The sequence below is a fragment of the Vidua chalybeata genome, chromosome 4 (assembly GCF_026979565.1).
Source record: "Vidua chalybeata isolate OUT-0048 chromosome 4, bVidCha1 merged haplotype, whole genome shotgun sequence".
Lineage (NCBI taxonomy): Eukaryota > Metazoa > Chordata > Aves > Passeriformes > Viduidae > Vidua > Vidua chalybeata.
Window position 1 is genome coordinate 64,967,095 of NC_071533.1, and position 14,809 is coordinate 64,981,903.

A 14,809-nucleotide genomic window follows, 5' to 3' on the forward strand; every position below is an offset into this window, starting at 1 on the left:
TAAAATCCATGAGACTCAGTGATCTGGGCAAGGCAAATATGAGTTGTACCCCTGACATGAGGATTGTGATGCATTCAGAAATGTTGATCAGCCAACCAAAATTATTTTGGATTCTGTAACCTCAGAGCAACCCCTTTTGCCAGTAATTTCTTGCCCTTTCTCTACCTTGTAAAAATTTCTTAAATTCTACTTTTGAGTACAAGACTTGGAAAAGTCATGCCAACAGCACTCTGTAATGTTGTAATGAATAAAGCACTTACCTTTCTGTTTTGTGAATATCCAGTAACAGCCTTGCTTTTGCAAACTCAATTCCTGAAAATGTCATTAAAGTAATTCTCAAAAAGTGAAAACTGAGTGGAGTTTTGCATGAAATTAACTCAGTATCTGAAGGCTCTTACTGGCTCAGGTGTCTTAACTCCTGTTTTTTTTTTTTTTAAGAGAAAAAGAAGTGATCATCACAAATAAATAATAATTTGGGGTAAAAACAGAGTGTGCATGTATCTCCTTTGCTCTGAGACCCTTTCGATGAAAAATCTTATCACAAGTAATTAACAACTGGGGCACAGGTGGAGGTGGAAGGGAGTGCATCCAGAGTGTTTCAGCCCATCTGAGACTTTCTCCAGCTTAAGGCAGAATTAATCTTGGCGGTAATCATCAATAAAACTGGTAAGCAATACTAAAAGCATCCATTTTCCCAGATTTTTTGCCTAACAATGGAACTGCTCCTAGGCTGAAATTGTACCTAGCAAGCATATAGGTATCACTATATATTAATTACAATGTATTTGTTAATAGCAGGGAAAAAAAACACTTGCAGAGAAAAGGAGTGTGATGCCCACCTGGCAGAGCTCCAGGTATATCCTCCTGCCCTCTGCACAGACATTGATCTGAGCAGAAACACCAATTTTCTGCTATTATTAGGCTGCAGGAGGTCCAGCTCCACTCATCCACCATGAGCCTCTTTGCTCAGCCTATACAAGGAGAGATGGGAGCTCCTTTGCCTTCCTCCCTTGCAGCCTGGAGCCAGCAGCTCTGTCTGGATCTCGGTGTTGGTTCAGCATCAGCCTCACAAGGTGTGTTGCATTTATCTGCTTTTTTTTGTTTTCTTTTTTTTTTTTTTTAATCTAATAGTTGCTGTGCTGTCCAGGAGCTAGATATGGAGGTTTCAGACCTTGATAGTTGATTTGCCAGATGAAGTCCCTGGTGATCAGGGCTATACTGCACATCTCCTCTCTCTTGAGCTATTTGAAAGGTGATAAAACTTGCAAAAGCATTACCTAATTTTCACGTGTTTTTGTCATATGAATATTTCCTTGGATAGTTTGTGAAGGGCTTTTTGGCAGATGATTTTTTTTTTTTTGGGTGTTTATACACCCCAGGCTGAGGCAATAAGGGTTGTTCTGAGTGGAATGGCTTTTTTGAAAAGGGAGACTCTGCACAGTCTCATCAAGATGGTGCAGGTGTTCTCCCAGAGTTTGACCATAAATGCCTTTGGGAGGTACTTGCAGAGGTTTTGCATGTGTAAACCATAAACCTCCAACAGAAGCATTCCATAGGAATGTATGTGCTGACGAGGGCATTTCCACAAAAGCATTTTACAATGCCAGATCAAAAAGGCCTAAAATTTACCTCCTGCATCCCTTGTGTAGGTTACAGTTGGTTGCATGGTTTCTGTCCAAGAAAGAATATCACCAAATATTTGCATTACGTGTATAATAAGAGCTCTAAGATGACTTTCAGACTACAACTTTGAAATTCTCACATGCAGGCTATAAATGAGTGGCCCTTTCTGACAGCAGCACATTCCCAGTGTGTGAACTCACAAGTAACTGGAAAGGTATTGCATCTTTCTTAGGAAACCATCTGCCAGCTTGGAACTTTCCCTCCTTTTACGTAGATGACTCAGCTTCCCCCGTGCCCATCTCTGTTCTTCTCCTTTGGTTTCCACATTGCCTTTACCAGCTGAGCATCTCAGTGCCTTTATGCTGACATGCCCAGCACTGCCTGCTGAGCAGTCTCCTGAGGGTTTAAAGTCCATAGTCCTGTAGGTATCACCTGCTGGGATTCCCTTGGCTGGGCCAGGAGGTGTGTGGTGGAGGCCACACTGCTGCTAAGGCAAGAAACTGCCATCAAATGGGAGAAGACATCCCTGGAAGATGGCATTAGGCAAAACCCTAGGACTGGCACTGGACATCCTCTGAAGCCACTGGCCAAACTGAATCAATTAGACACATTCAAGAGCTGATCCTGTCCCTCTGCTCAGGCCTCATGGAGGTGCATGAAGGCATGAATGAAATTCATGAATGAAAATATGGTGGGCATCATCCATGTAATGTCAGCATTTAAGTGCATGTTCTTCCCGCATGGAAGATGTGTGTCTGTCACTCCAGGTCAGGGAGGTGGTTGTTCTGGAACCCTGAAATGTGCAATGAGCATCTGTCAATGCTCTTTTAGTTTGTTCCTCCAGAATGGCCTCAGGCACCATCACCTCTGGGCCTGCCATTGCCTGTGGGACAGGCAGGGAAGTGTGTCAAACACTGCCGGGAGGCACAGGAGGCTGAAAACAAATCTCTGTCTCCTGCATATGAAGAGGTTACCTGTCAGCACTACTAAAGCAAGTTTAATAGCAAAGTCTGCTTGAAAACTTCTGCAAAGTCAAGCTCATCTGTTGTTTGGGAGAAAATTGGTTTTTTCTGCCTCCTCTGTATTACTGGTGGGAAAGTGGAAAAATTGGCTGAAACCAATAAATGTGTTTTCTGCCTTGCTGAGCAGACAAGATAAGTGTCTGATGGAAGGTCAGCAGAAAGAGTCATTTCTTGACTGAGTTATTTTCTCTACTGGGCAAAAGATAACTGTGCTACCCAGGAAAGACAAGGAATTATTTCTCTTGTGTTGGGTTTGGGCAGATTTGGCAGGATCTGAGCTACCACATAGAGTAACATGCTGGCTCCTGGGAAAGTGGCAAGCTGCTGGCTGCATCCTGGTTGTCCAGGCAGCTGTTCTGGCTGTGCAGGAACATGTCAGGAGTGCATAACATCACTTCTTCAAGGAGCTCAGTGCTGTGTCTGTGCAGACTGTGACACTAAGTTATTCTCCAAAGCGTATAGTTCCTTGAGGCAGCTTCACTGAGGACTTGTAAGAATTCATTTGGGTTTTTTCCCCAGTTCTACCAGTCTGGCAGTGCCCTCAGGGGATGTGCTATGTTTTATATTGCCTTTCTCAGCCTTGATTTTCTGCTGCCCATAGTTCTGCTCCTGTCCTATTAAGAGGTTTTGCTGGTATGAGTCAAAAGTTTCACCACTCCTGCTTGTAACCTGCTCTTTAATACAGTCTGAAACATCTGGAAGTCTCTCATTACACCAACATCCAGGTTGGCTGAACCCAGTGCATACCTGGCATGTAAGGCAGTGGTAGCACCTCCCACCCCATCTCAGTGAGCATGCAGAGGGTGGCCAGGCAGCCCCAGAGGTGTGTGTGGCATTTAGCTAAATGCAGCAACAAGGGCTAGGCAGGGTGTGTTGTCACTGGGGAGGATATGTGCTGATTATCCATCTCATTCTGCCCAGTATCAGTTTGTGCTGCCTGATTTTCTGGCCAAATGTGTAGGGAGTGCACCCTGGTGTCCTGGAGGTGGGGAGGTACCTTATGGTCTCCTGGTGCCACATTTCCTCTTGCTTTTACTGTTTAAATTTTGTGCCCAATGCCTATATGAATGTAGCACTGGGTTGGAAGATGCACTTGGCTTGGTTCCTTATTTCTGCTCCCTTCTCCCAGCTGGGGTCCTTCCTTCTTGATGGAAACACCAGTTTTTCCTGCACTGGTGAGGAACCTGTAGCAAACCATGGATGGTGAGTGTGATGCAGACTTTGGCCTTAAGCAATATCATTCCTGTGCCAATCCCACTTGCACATTTGGTGAGATATCTTTCTTCTGCTCGCATGCTTCCCCATCCCCTGCTCCTGCCAGACACCACCACCCAAGATAAAAAAAAAGGTCTGGGACAGAGCTGATCTTTGATGGGCACCATAACCCAGAGTTGTGTGGCCAGAAATGTCCCCATGTGGCTCTGATTGCAACACTGCACACTACAACAATGACTTCTTTCTTGGCTTTAGATAATAATCTTGTTGGGGCAGGGCACAATGCTTTTTCAGCTTGATATGTTACTGACACCTGAGATGATGTTTGTGAAAAACAACATGATGGTTATGAAACAGAGAAAGTAAATGAAAGCTAACATGCCTGAGAAAGTGAAGGAAAAAGAGGGTATAAACAAGAGTGACAAATCCTTTCCCTGTCTCTGGAGAGCCCATGGTCCTGGGCCACAAAGCCCATGAAAGTTCTTCAGCTCCTGGCATCTCCTCTGGCTGTTCCCTCGTGCCCTCCTGTTGTTAGTAGCTCTGCTGTGTTGAGCAGAGCCATCATTCACCCTTTGTTCTCCTTTTTCATATCAGCACAACGTCTCCATATTCCCTTTTCTGGAGATTATATAGCCCCTGGGAGGGATGAGCTTGCTCAGAAGAGTCACCAGAGGAAACACCTCCTTTGAGAGTTTGAAATGGCACCAACCACCAGGAAACTTTGCTGTTATGGTTCTAGCTGCCTTCTCCTACTGACACTTGCAGGGCTTCAGACTTTTCTTCCTTTTGCCAAATCCTCCCTGTCTCACCATGGAGCCATGACCAATGGAAATAAATCACAATTTTAGGAATTTATTTGAATGTTGCTATGAAACAGGTCACGGTGGCCAGTGAGAGGCTCTATTTGTGTAGTCACCCACAGAGGAAAGAAGACATTTTTTTTGCTTTGAAAAGTAACTCTTTCATGTGTAAAGGGCATTTTGGGTTTGGGTGGAAGGCTGCAGCCACTGAAGGGGAGATGAGCTGCAGCAGGATGTTCACTGAGTCACACAGCCTAACCAAGTAAATTTGCAAATTTTCCTTGAGGTTGTTTTGTGTGTTGCTCAATGCACATCACACGCTGCAGCCAAATGTTCAACCTGGGCTTAGAACTGGATGCATTGTAGGGCAATTAAAGTAAAATATTACCCTCTCCTCCCTAGGCCACAAGCAAACACGGCTGCGGGTGAAGGCCAGCAGAGGAAGAATGACATCATGAAACCCAAGAGGGAAAGCAAACACCAAGCCAGCGCCATGTGCAGGTCAGCCACTGCACCAGGACAGACTTTCCTCTTTGTGACTTTGACTTCTGCGCTGTTTGCCCAGCAGGCTTTTACTGGGAAAGCTTTCAAGGACAGGTGTGCTACACACCACAGCTCACTGCAGAAGGATCTGGCCCTCTCCTGCTTTTTCAGTCCTGGTGGAGGCAAATGGAGCACGACATCCTCACCACCCTGCCCTGATGAAGCAAGTTCCCCATGTGCCAGCAAAAGGCCATTTAGTCACTCTCTGCCTCTAGCCCTGGATGGCCAGGACTTGTCCTCTGGTCCATGCTGCTCCTGCTGGGGCAGGGCTCAGGGCTGGCCACCAAAGTGCGTCCTTAAAGCATGGAAGCAACTAATTTCAGGTAGCAAGACTCCTCTCACAACACAGTGGCGCTAAAAGAATGGTGTCTTTTCTTACAATGGCAAGGAAAATACCTGAATCTCATGTAATTTTTAAACTCTTTTTTATCGAGGATGGAACAGTGCTGGTGCCAGTCCCAGTGCCACAGATATAACCTCCTTGGATGCATGCCATTCCATGCCCAGCTACTTAAAGCACAAAGGTTTGCTAGTGGGCAGGCTGTACACAGGTAGGCAAAGGTGCATGCCTAGATCCAGGTGTCTGGGATGCATTTCAACAGGATCACTTGTAGGAATCAGTATTATATGAAAATGCTGGTAGGACTGGCCCAAAGTTTCCCAAGCTGCAACATCCCCTGCATTGTCTGCTACCCGCAAAACCAGGTTTTACTGAGTTCCCTTGCTTAGCCCCCCTAAAGTCAAAGCCAGGGCTGACACCTCTGTGCACATAATGGCTTGCATGGCTATAAATACACCCACTAACAAATACAGAAGACTGCCCTTCAACCAAAATGGCTATAATTAATTTATTATGAATACAAAACCTGAACTGGCCAGGACTCGCAAAGCAGCACTATAAAAATTAAACCTTCCTGGCACTACAAGTCCCAGTGCCTAGAACACTTGGTTTTGCAAAGGACCCTCACAACTGGGAATAAACCCCAAAATGCATCAACTTGTTAATTTATTTTCTTTTTTTTTTGGTAGAAGTAAATTTCCCATGTTAACAAAAGCAGAATAGTTTTATTTAGTGTTCATCTCAGACCTTTGACAGCTGCAGCTGTCAGGCACAGAAGTACAGTATTAAAATAAACTGAACAGAGTTGCTCATTGCAAAAATCACACTATGCAAACCTGTGGATTGTAACATCAACAGTATAAAATGTAACAAAATTGGAACTTTTAATTGTTTTTAAGCTTTTAAAGATAATAGTCCAGGCTATAAAACTATATAAGCATTGAATAAGAAATGTTAAAGTCAACAAGTCTACAACAGATACATCTTGTAAAAACTCAATAAATTATATATATATTTATAATATCTAGTAACATTTAAAACCATGCACAGTTTTGTACATTTTATTTTTTCAGTACAGGAAAACTCTTTGCTTCGAGTACTTGGAATGTACACAATTAGCAGACATTTGTAAGAAAATACCAAAAAAATCTTTTTTTTTTACTCCAACAAACAAAAATCTATAGAAATCTACCTTCTCAAACTTCCATTGAAGTAACCTCAAACTATAAATTATTTATTTTAGGATAAGGATTCTGTGGCTCTATGAAGAAAAAAAAAAACTTTAAATGAGATGCTGTCATCCTGTTATTCTGCAACATTGATATGCAATATGCACCAGAGAAAAATGAAAAAAAAAAAGAATTCAGGATGTAATTTGCTTTGCCTCTTCTGGTAGTACATAAAGAAGTCTTCAGGATAAAAAATAAAACACCTCACCTGACTCACAAAACATCCTCAGCCCAAACCTCCCCCACTGTCAGCTTGATCCATGCTAACATTCTTTAGGTCACTCCTGTGCTTTTACACAGCTATCTGGCATTGAGGAACAAAACAGCATAGCATTCTAAACACCAAAAATCAGGCATCACTGGCACTTTCCAATGTGTTAGATGCAAAAGAAATATGCAGCTGTAGCAGCTCTCCTGCAAACAGTGTCACTATTTTGCTCACATGGCATTTCTGAAGCCCAAAATACAACAGTACTGGCAAAGAGGAGAGAAAAAAAACTACCCTGCCACCATCCAAAGTCAACATTTCACTTTGCTGCATACTTGTTATTAAATCGACCACAAAGAATACCTTCATTTGAAAATAGAAAAATAAACACCCACACCCCCTTAATGCACAGTGGTTAAACTGATGGAAGAATTCTTGGCCCTGTTTTTCTGAAATATGTAAAAATCATCTCTCTGCTGCTATTTGCTTGGTTTTAACCACTGGTGATGTATTGAAAAATAAACTTACCTTTGCTCACTGCAATCCAGGATAAACTAATGTTTTTTTAATGAATACATATATATATTTATAACATTAAATGTAATTTGTTAAAGGACTGTACATCTATACATTCTTTCAATATTTCCCATAAACACAAAGGAAAAACTTGATTAATATATTTTTTCTCCATTTTTAATAAGTTAAAAAAAACACCCTTAAGCTTGGTGAAATTTAAAGTTTACAGTAATGCTATGCTATTTAAACCAATGAACAGATATGTTAATGTCTATAAATAACTTTACAAATATACATGTTAAGGTACAATTTTTAAAACAAAACTGTGAAGATACAAAACAAACAATCAAAAACATCTTTTCTTTTGCCCAGATCAGTATATCCTAGATTGCAATGCTCATAATTTGAGACTCTCTCTCTCAGTACTGCTTTATGTTGCATTAGTATTATACATTCTTTTCTTTTAATATATTTATTTATATATATACACAATATATTTATAGATATATACACAGATTCTCTGGAATAAACCTTTTTGATATAAGTTAAAGGCTCTTGCCTACAGGTACCCGTAACTTCTCTCTCCGAGTCACTGCACGTCGATGGAGCCAAACCTCTGGTGTCGAGGGGTGGATGGAGGAGCTGCTCCCCCCACTCACCCTTGGCAAGCAAGAACAGGCAAACCCCAAAAATGAGATTTATTCCTTTTCCCCCCCATTTGGCTGTTCTCAAAGGCCAGGGTGTGACTTGAGATGCCGTGTGGGCTCCAGGGGCCAGGTGTCAGGGCACCCTCCGCTCTCAGGTGGGTGATGCTCTGCTCCCCAGGCACCCCACAGGCTCTCTGCCCATCCCTGGGGTCTGCTCCTGCCTTGGCACGGACCCATCGCTCCCAGCCCCGTGCAAGGGCCAAGGCGCTGACAACTTCACATGACTTGACCGTCTCTTTTTACTATTTTTACTTTCATTTCTCCATGACCATTTGCATTTTACTTAGCTTTGTTCTCTCTTCTTCCAAAAAGGATTCCTTCTATGTAGCTGGGTAGTACGATCCTGAAGCTATAAAAACGACGACAACAAAAATATAGATATTTTTATAAATATATGAATCCCTGCAGGCAACGTGGCTTTTCAGCTCCACCAAAAAGGTTCATGTACAGATTGCATAAGCGAAGAATTTCCACATTCTTTACACTTTTTTTTTTTTTTGCATGTGTTTCTTTTTTTTTTTTTTTTTTTTAAAGGAAGGTTTCTTTTTCTCTTTTCTTTGTATTGCAGGCACAGAACGGTTACTCTGGCACTCGGAACGCAAGTGCGGAGGCTGGGAGGTGTCAGCACCCCCCAGGTTCAACATTCTGCGTGGTAAAGAAAAATCCCTAACAAAATGGAAAGTAAACAAAAAAACCAAACAAAAAATCATCTAGGATAGATCATCTTGGCAAGAGATTAGTTCCTTCAGGCCAAACAGTGCTTCTTGACTTTTCATACAGCAATAGGGAAAAAAAAAATATTAAAAAAAATTATAAAAAAAAGTTAATTTTTTTTTTTAAAAACCCTGAACAGCTTGTCAACAACACAAATCTCCAGGCACCATCACACAGTTCCACTGGAAGATCCTTCAGTACGGTTTCATGCTCGGCGCCCCGCACTTGCCACGGGCACACTGCCCACCCGCCCGTCCGTCCGTCCGTCTGTCCATGTGCCCTGGGGGTCCTCACGTCCGGATGACGCCGTTGCAGGGCGGGTGCTTGGGCAGGCAAGGCTCATCGGGCAGCAGGTCATGTGCAAAGACCGAGTCGTCCCCTGAGGAGCAGGTGCTGTGGGTGTCCTGGCCGGCCGGCGAGTACTGCTCGAAGGGCACCGAGAGGTCCAGGTACTCCTGCCAGGGTGACAGAGCCATCAGTGCTGGGTGTCCCCCATGCCAGGGACCAAGTGACCCCCTCCCGCGCCCATCCCGCCACACTCACATCGGTGGATGTCACAGTGAGGACCCTGTCCAGGTCTTCCACCAGCTGCTTGAAGGTGGGTCGCTGCGAGGGGACGGCGTGCCAGCACTCCCGCATGATCATGTACCTGCACGTGGGGACGTGGGACAGTCACATGTGGTCAGCCAAGTGACACCCACCCACCTGCTCACCCATCTCCAAATTGCTGAAGGAACAGCTGTGGCCAACGTGGCTTCCACCATGGCCAGCTGGGGGGAAGAGGAGGGTTTTGTGGAGCCATGGTCCTCATTACTGATCATCTGACACATGACCGTGCCCTCAGAGCAGGAGGAGGACCTGTCCTGATGCCCCAGAGCTACATCCCCAGGTGCCACCTGCCCAGCAAGGGCAGGTGCTGCGTGTCGCTCAGCAGCCATGGGCTGAGGAAAGTCTACCTGGAGATGGCCATGCAATTTCCCAGTGGGGATGTCCCAACAGCCCAGACCCCAGAGCCCAGCAGGGCGTATTTGGCCTCAGAGAGAATGGGGAGTGGAGCAAGGTCTGCCCCCACCACACACTCACAAATCATGGGTGCAGTTTGCAGGCTTGTCCATCCGATGGCCTTCCTTCAAGAGCTTGAAGAGCTCCTCAACGGGAATTCCTGGGTATGGAGACCCTCCCAAAGTGAAGATCTCCCATAGTAGCACTCCAAAAGACCAGCTGGAAACCAATGAAAGATCTTTAAAATTCAATGAGGTTTTTTTTTCCAAGCCCCCCCATATCCCATCCCCCTTGCTCGGCTTTATTTCTGTGCAGCCATGCATATCTAACAAAGTCATCAATAGCATGACTAATTGCCTAGGCCATTTTTACTAGTTACTTGGAGATCTCTGCTGATCCAACTCAATAGCAAAGAAATCCCAGGCACCAAGTCTGAAATTGAAATGAGCATTTAATCAGATAGGTGACAGCCCATCTATCACCGCCAGCTCTTTGTTAGGTCTTCCACCAGCTCCACTGAATGGAACAAATCAAATTATTCATGCACGGCTTCACTGAATTGCAGGCTTGGAACCACAGGCCACTAATTGTGCAAGCTGATACCAAAACTTGCTTGTTACAACACCCATTTCACTGGCCAAAGCGGGAGAAAAATACCCCAACAAAAATCAGCAGAGCACTAATGTTACACACTTCAGTCCCGCAGCTGTGCTCTGGTTAAAAGTCCTTTTTTTCAAAAATATCTTTTGCCTTCTTCACTTTCTTTCTAAAAACAGGGATTATCTGTCTCTGTTTCGCTTTCATGCACACTCACTCTCCCATTCTCTAGCTTTGATTTATCTGTCATGCCCTCTGCAGCATTACCTAAGCAAGGAAACTATGATTTAAGATCAATAAAAGCCAAAATATCTGAAAAATACAGAAATAGAAAGGATTTGTTTGTCCAATTCCGAGCAGTGAGCTCTGGGGATAAGGCAGGCTAGCTATAAAAATGCCACTATTGATCAAATATTACAATAAAAAGCTAGTGTATATGTGGAGCTGCTTCAGCCCTTGCAAAATTCAGATGTGTTACTCATTTACATGTAAGGAGTGCTCTGCATTTTGGTTACTGTGCAGAGGCACTAAAACAGATGAGACAGGATTAGGAAAAATAAAGAAAATAAATGAAATGGCAAAATTAATCTGAGACTATATTTGCTGAATATTCTTTGATCAATTCTAACACGAGACAGATTATTTCAAGCTTATTCCACATCCTTGACTGAAGTGTAACAGTCTGAGGCAAAGTGTGGAGGATGCAGAGGGTAATTTTTTTTTTTCATGAGGTGTTTCTGGCACAGTATTTTTCAACTGCTGGATGAATCACCTCATCTATAAAGTGGGCGAAATACCTGCCTGTTTTCCAGCAATTTTTCAGCAGCTGCCTAGAGACCCTGAGATGAAAGCAACCAGATAACAGCAAAATAAAACCACATGCGTGAAGATGCAGTTTGGAATCAATTCCTGTACTTTTGCATCTCCAGGCACTCCAGCAGGGAACAAGCCCTGGTCATGCTTAGCAGTACTTTAGTCTGTAAGATACGATAGGTGTTGATTTCCCAGTTGTATTATTTTTTTTTTAAGTGTGGGTTTGCTTACACATCGCTCTGGTGAGTATAGACCCGGTCAAACAAGGCTTCTGGAGCCATCCATTTCACAGGCAGCCGACCCTGTAATTAGGAAGACAATGGGAACATCCCATCAGCATATTCCCCCAGCCACAACGGCACCATCTGAATCTTCTTTTCTAATCCAGTTTGAAACATTTTCATTAACAACCACATCTGCCTTCCCGGTCACTGGGCAAAGCAGCAGTGGCCACATATAAACAGATTAGAGCATTTGATCCCTGGATCTTCACTGACAATCTCTTCAGTAAATGCTCTCTGTAGAGGCCTGTATTTCACTGCCAAGGCAGGTTTAACATATCAGTGCATCTAAATCTTTGCATGGGAACAGCATCCAAGGCTCACAGATGCAGCAAACTCTGTGGCAGAGCATGGGACAACACTTTCCATCTCTTTGTCTGGAAAGTACAGTTGACTCCAAGTCCAAACCTAGTTTAGGCTCAACTTCAGGGGAAACTTCCAAAGAGTGAAGGCAAGGGCAAGGTCCTCTAAGAAACAAATCCTGATCCTGCTGGAGGCTAAAGGAGGAGGTCTGATCCCATCCTACATCAGGGTCATAAACACAGACTGTCATGTGAGAAATACAAGATGAGAAAGACTAGATTAATCATAATTCTCTGGGGCTTTCTTTGGCCCTGGAGGGAGACAGAAAGTACTGTTTTGTGTTTGAACCATAATTTGGATATGGGGGAACTTTGTTCTCTTCTCACCCACTGTCTCACTGTGGGAGCCGACTAGAGACACAGGCAGGATATGCAAATGGGATTATGCTCTCAGTTGTCCTACACAGCTCAAACTGGGAAAAATCCATCTGGTCTGCAATTAAAATTCCCAAGAATTGCTATTAATTTCTCATTAAGAAATCCTGGCAATTAAGGAAGATTTCTGATATGCTATTGAAGTGGATCAGTATGGACATGGTGGACTTCAAAGGACTGCTTGGACATTTAAACCCCTTGCAATCCCAAGACCCACAGGTTCTGCACTGCCCTCAATCTTCCACTGCCATCTCCTCACTCTGTCCTAGCTGGGTTTTCCCTCAGGGCTCAACATCTGCTGCAGGCTCTGAACCAAGACACAGGGATTCTTCTCTCAGCCCTTCATTCGTAAATTCATCTCTACAGAAAATATTAACAACTCCAGGTCTCAGCCCTTGTGTGGGACCATCTTCTCACTCTTGGCAGTGGAGCCAAGCTCAGAGTAAAAAAGAGAGAAATGCATGAAAGACAAGTAGATCCAGGTACACAAGAAGTGACATTCCTCTGTCAAGGGCTCTGGTGAGACAGAAGTTAGCTCCTTGGGACCTTTATGAACAGTAGTGGAGCAGACTGGTAAGGGCTCCATTCCTGTTTGGGAGAAGCCTCAGTTTCTCTTAGTCTAAAGCATCCTGGCCAGAGCTGAGACCTCACACCCAGCTGCTAGCAGGACCAGGATCTGTCAGGACAAAACCAGATGGTGGACAGACTCCCGGGACCAACCTATCTACAGTCCCTCACCAGGTGAAGTCCCTGTCAGATTTCTTTCTCCTAAGCCCCTCTAGAAAGGGAGATGTGGGACAAAGCCCTCTTGCTGCAGGGATGACCGAGCTCCCTGCCAGAAGAAGAACTGTGTGTGCTTGGCAGCTCTGTACTTACATTGGTGGTTTTCTTGTAATAGTCAATGTTGTGAACGTCTCTAGCGAGGCCAAAATCAGCTATTTTCATCACATTATCTTCAGTGACTAACACGTTCCTGGCTGCCAAGTCGCGATGAATGCACTGTGAAAGGTGAGCAAGCCAATAAATAAGGGCTCGTTAGCTGCTCGCGCCTGCCTGGAAGCAACAGCACCATGTGGTTTATGAGCTGCCGTTTCATTGACTCCCAGGCTCATAAAGCTGTGGGCACTGCTTAGCTCCTGGCTCTGTGTGTCAGCACCCCACACTGCCTGCTCAGTGGGAACCACCTCTTAGCAACACCTAATCGGCGGCCTCGGAGCTGACAGGGCCACGCACGCACCTTTTCTCTCCAGATGGGATGTATGGATGAGAAAGACAACTCCCCTCCTTCTGTGGGCAGTTACTGGGACGTGCAGCTGCTTTTCGTGCTGTTTCCTCCAGGAAGAGGAGTGCAGGATAATATTTGAGGGGTAAAGGATCTTCAAATTAAGGTATCCCAAATACATCCAAAATACACAGACTTGCAGAATGGTCTGGGTCGCTGGTGCTTTTATAGGCATTTTGGGGGTGCTAATGGTCCTGCAGGTGACAGCTGTACAGCGGCATGGGTCAGGAATGCAGCCAGCATATGGGGACCTTGCATATGGATGGAGCCTCCAGCTCAAAAACCCCAAGATACTTCATCCAGCAAAATTTGGCCTCTAAAGGGAGAAGCCTGCAATGTTTTGCCTGGGGTTGTCCCACACACAGAGCATTCCCTGCCTTTGAACATGTGGCTTTGACCAAGGCTTCTACCGAATGAGGTTTCTCAACTCACTTTCTGAGATGCCAAGTACTCCATGCCCCGTGCCACCTGGTAGGCACAGGAAACCAGGTCCTTAAACGTCAGCTGCTCCTCGGGCAGCTTGCAGGTGTCAAAGGAATAGTCCATGCCAGGTGGGCGACGTGCCCTGAGGTATTCCCGCAAGTTCCCCTTTGACGCGTATTCCACCAACACATAGAGTGGTCCTGCAAGGAAGAGCACATCAGCATCCAGCAGAGGAAAACCCAAGCACCCAAATCTCATCTGGGCCATTTTGGGCAGCCAGTAATTACAAAGAAGGGATGGCCAAATCTGAGCCTCCCACAACCCTGTTAGTACCGGGCTGCTCTGCTACGTACCGTCCTGCGTGCAGGCACCGAGGAGGTTAATAATGTTTTTGTGCTTCCCAATCATCTTCATCATTTCCATCTCAGAGACCAGGTCAGAAAGGTCTTTGTCTGTGGCATCATCTGGAGAAAGCAGAGGAGGAAAGCAAAAAAATGTCAGGAAGAAAATAAGTGTTTAGGGGTATAGTTACAACTGCTGCGCAGCAATGGGGGGCTTTGATGGGGAAACAATACTCAGAATATGGAGGTATTTGACTTTATTCTACTTCAGGAAGAAGCATAAAAATAAAAACAAAACCTACCACCATGGCAACAAAAAAAGACAAAAGAACAAATAAGTGGAGGTAAATGTTCATAAGGAAATCAATAATGCCTTTTGTCTTCTGTTTCATCCTCACAGGTGTTAAAGAAAAAAC

At 44.5% G+C, this 14,809-nt stretch overlaps 1 protein-coding gene across 2 annotated transcripts in view; it reads right to left on the minus strand.

The window, feature by feature from the left end:
• Positions 1-6,248: 6,248 nt before the first annotated feature.
• Positions 6,249-14,809, minus strand: part of FGFR3 (fibroblast growth factor receptor 3) — a 55,297-nt gene continuing 46,736 nt past the window's right edge. For both annotated transcript variants that reach the window (XM_053940796.1, XM_053940795.1), the window contains exons 12-18: positions 14,406-14,516; positions 14,062-14,252; positions 13,224-13,346; positions 11,561-11,631; positions 10,001-10,138; positions 9,461-9,566; positions 6,249-9,372 (exon numbers count right to left, since the gene is read on the minus strand). In XM_053940796.1, coding sequence (XP_053796771.1) covers positions 9,208-9,372; positions 9,461-9,566; positions 10,001-10,138; positions 11,561-11,631; positions 13,224-13,346; positions 14,062-14,252; positions 14,406-14,516 — 905 coding nt within the window. In that variant the 3' untranslated portion in view covers positions 6,249-9,207. The remainder of the gene's footprint in view (positions 9,373-9,460; positions 9,567-10,000; positions 10,139-11,560; positions 11,632-13,223; positions 13,347-14,061; positions 14,253-14,405; positions 14,517-14,809) is intronic.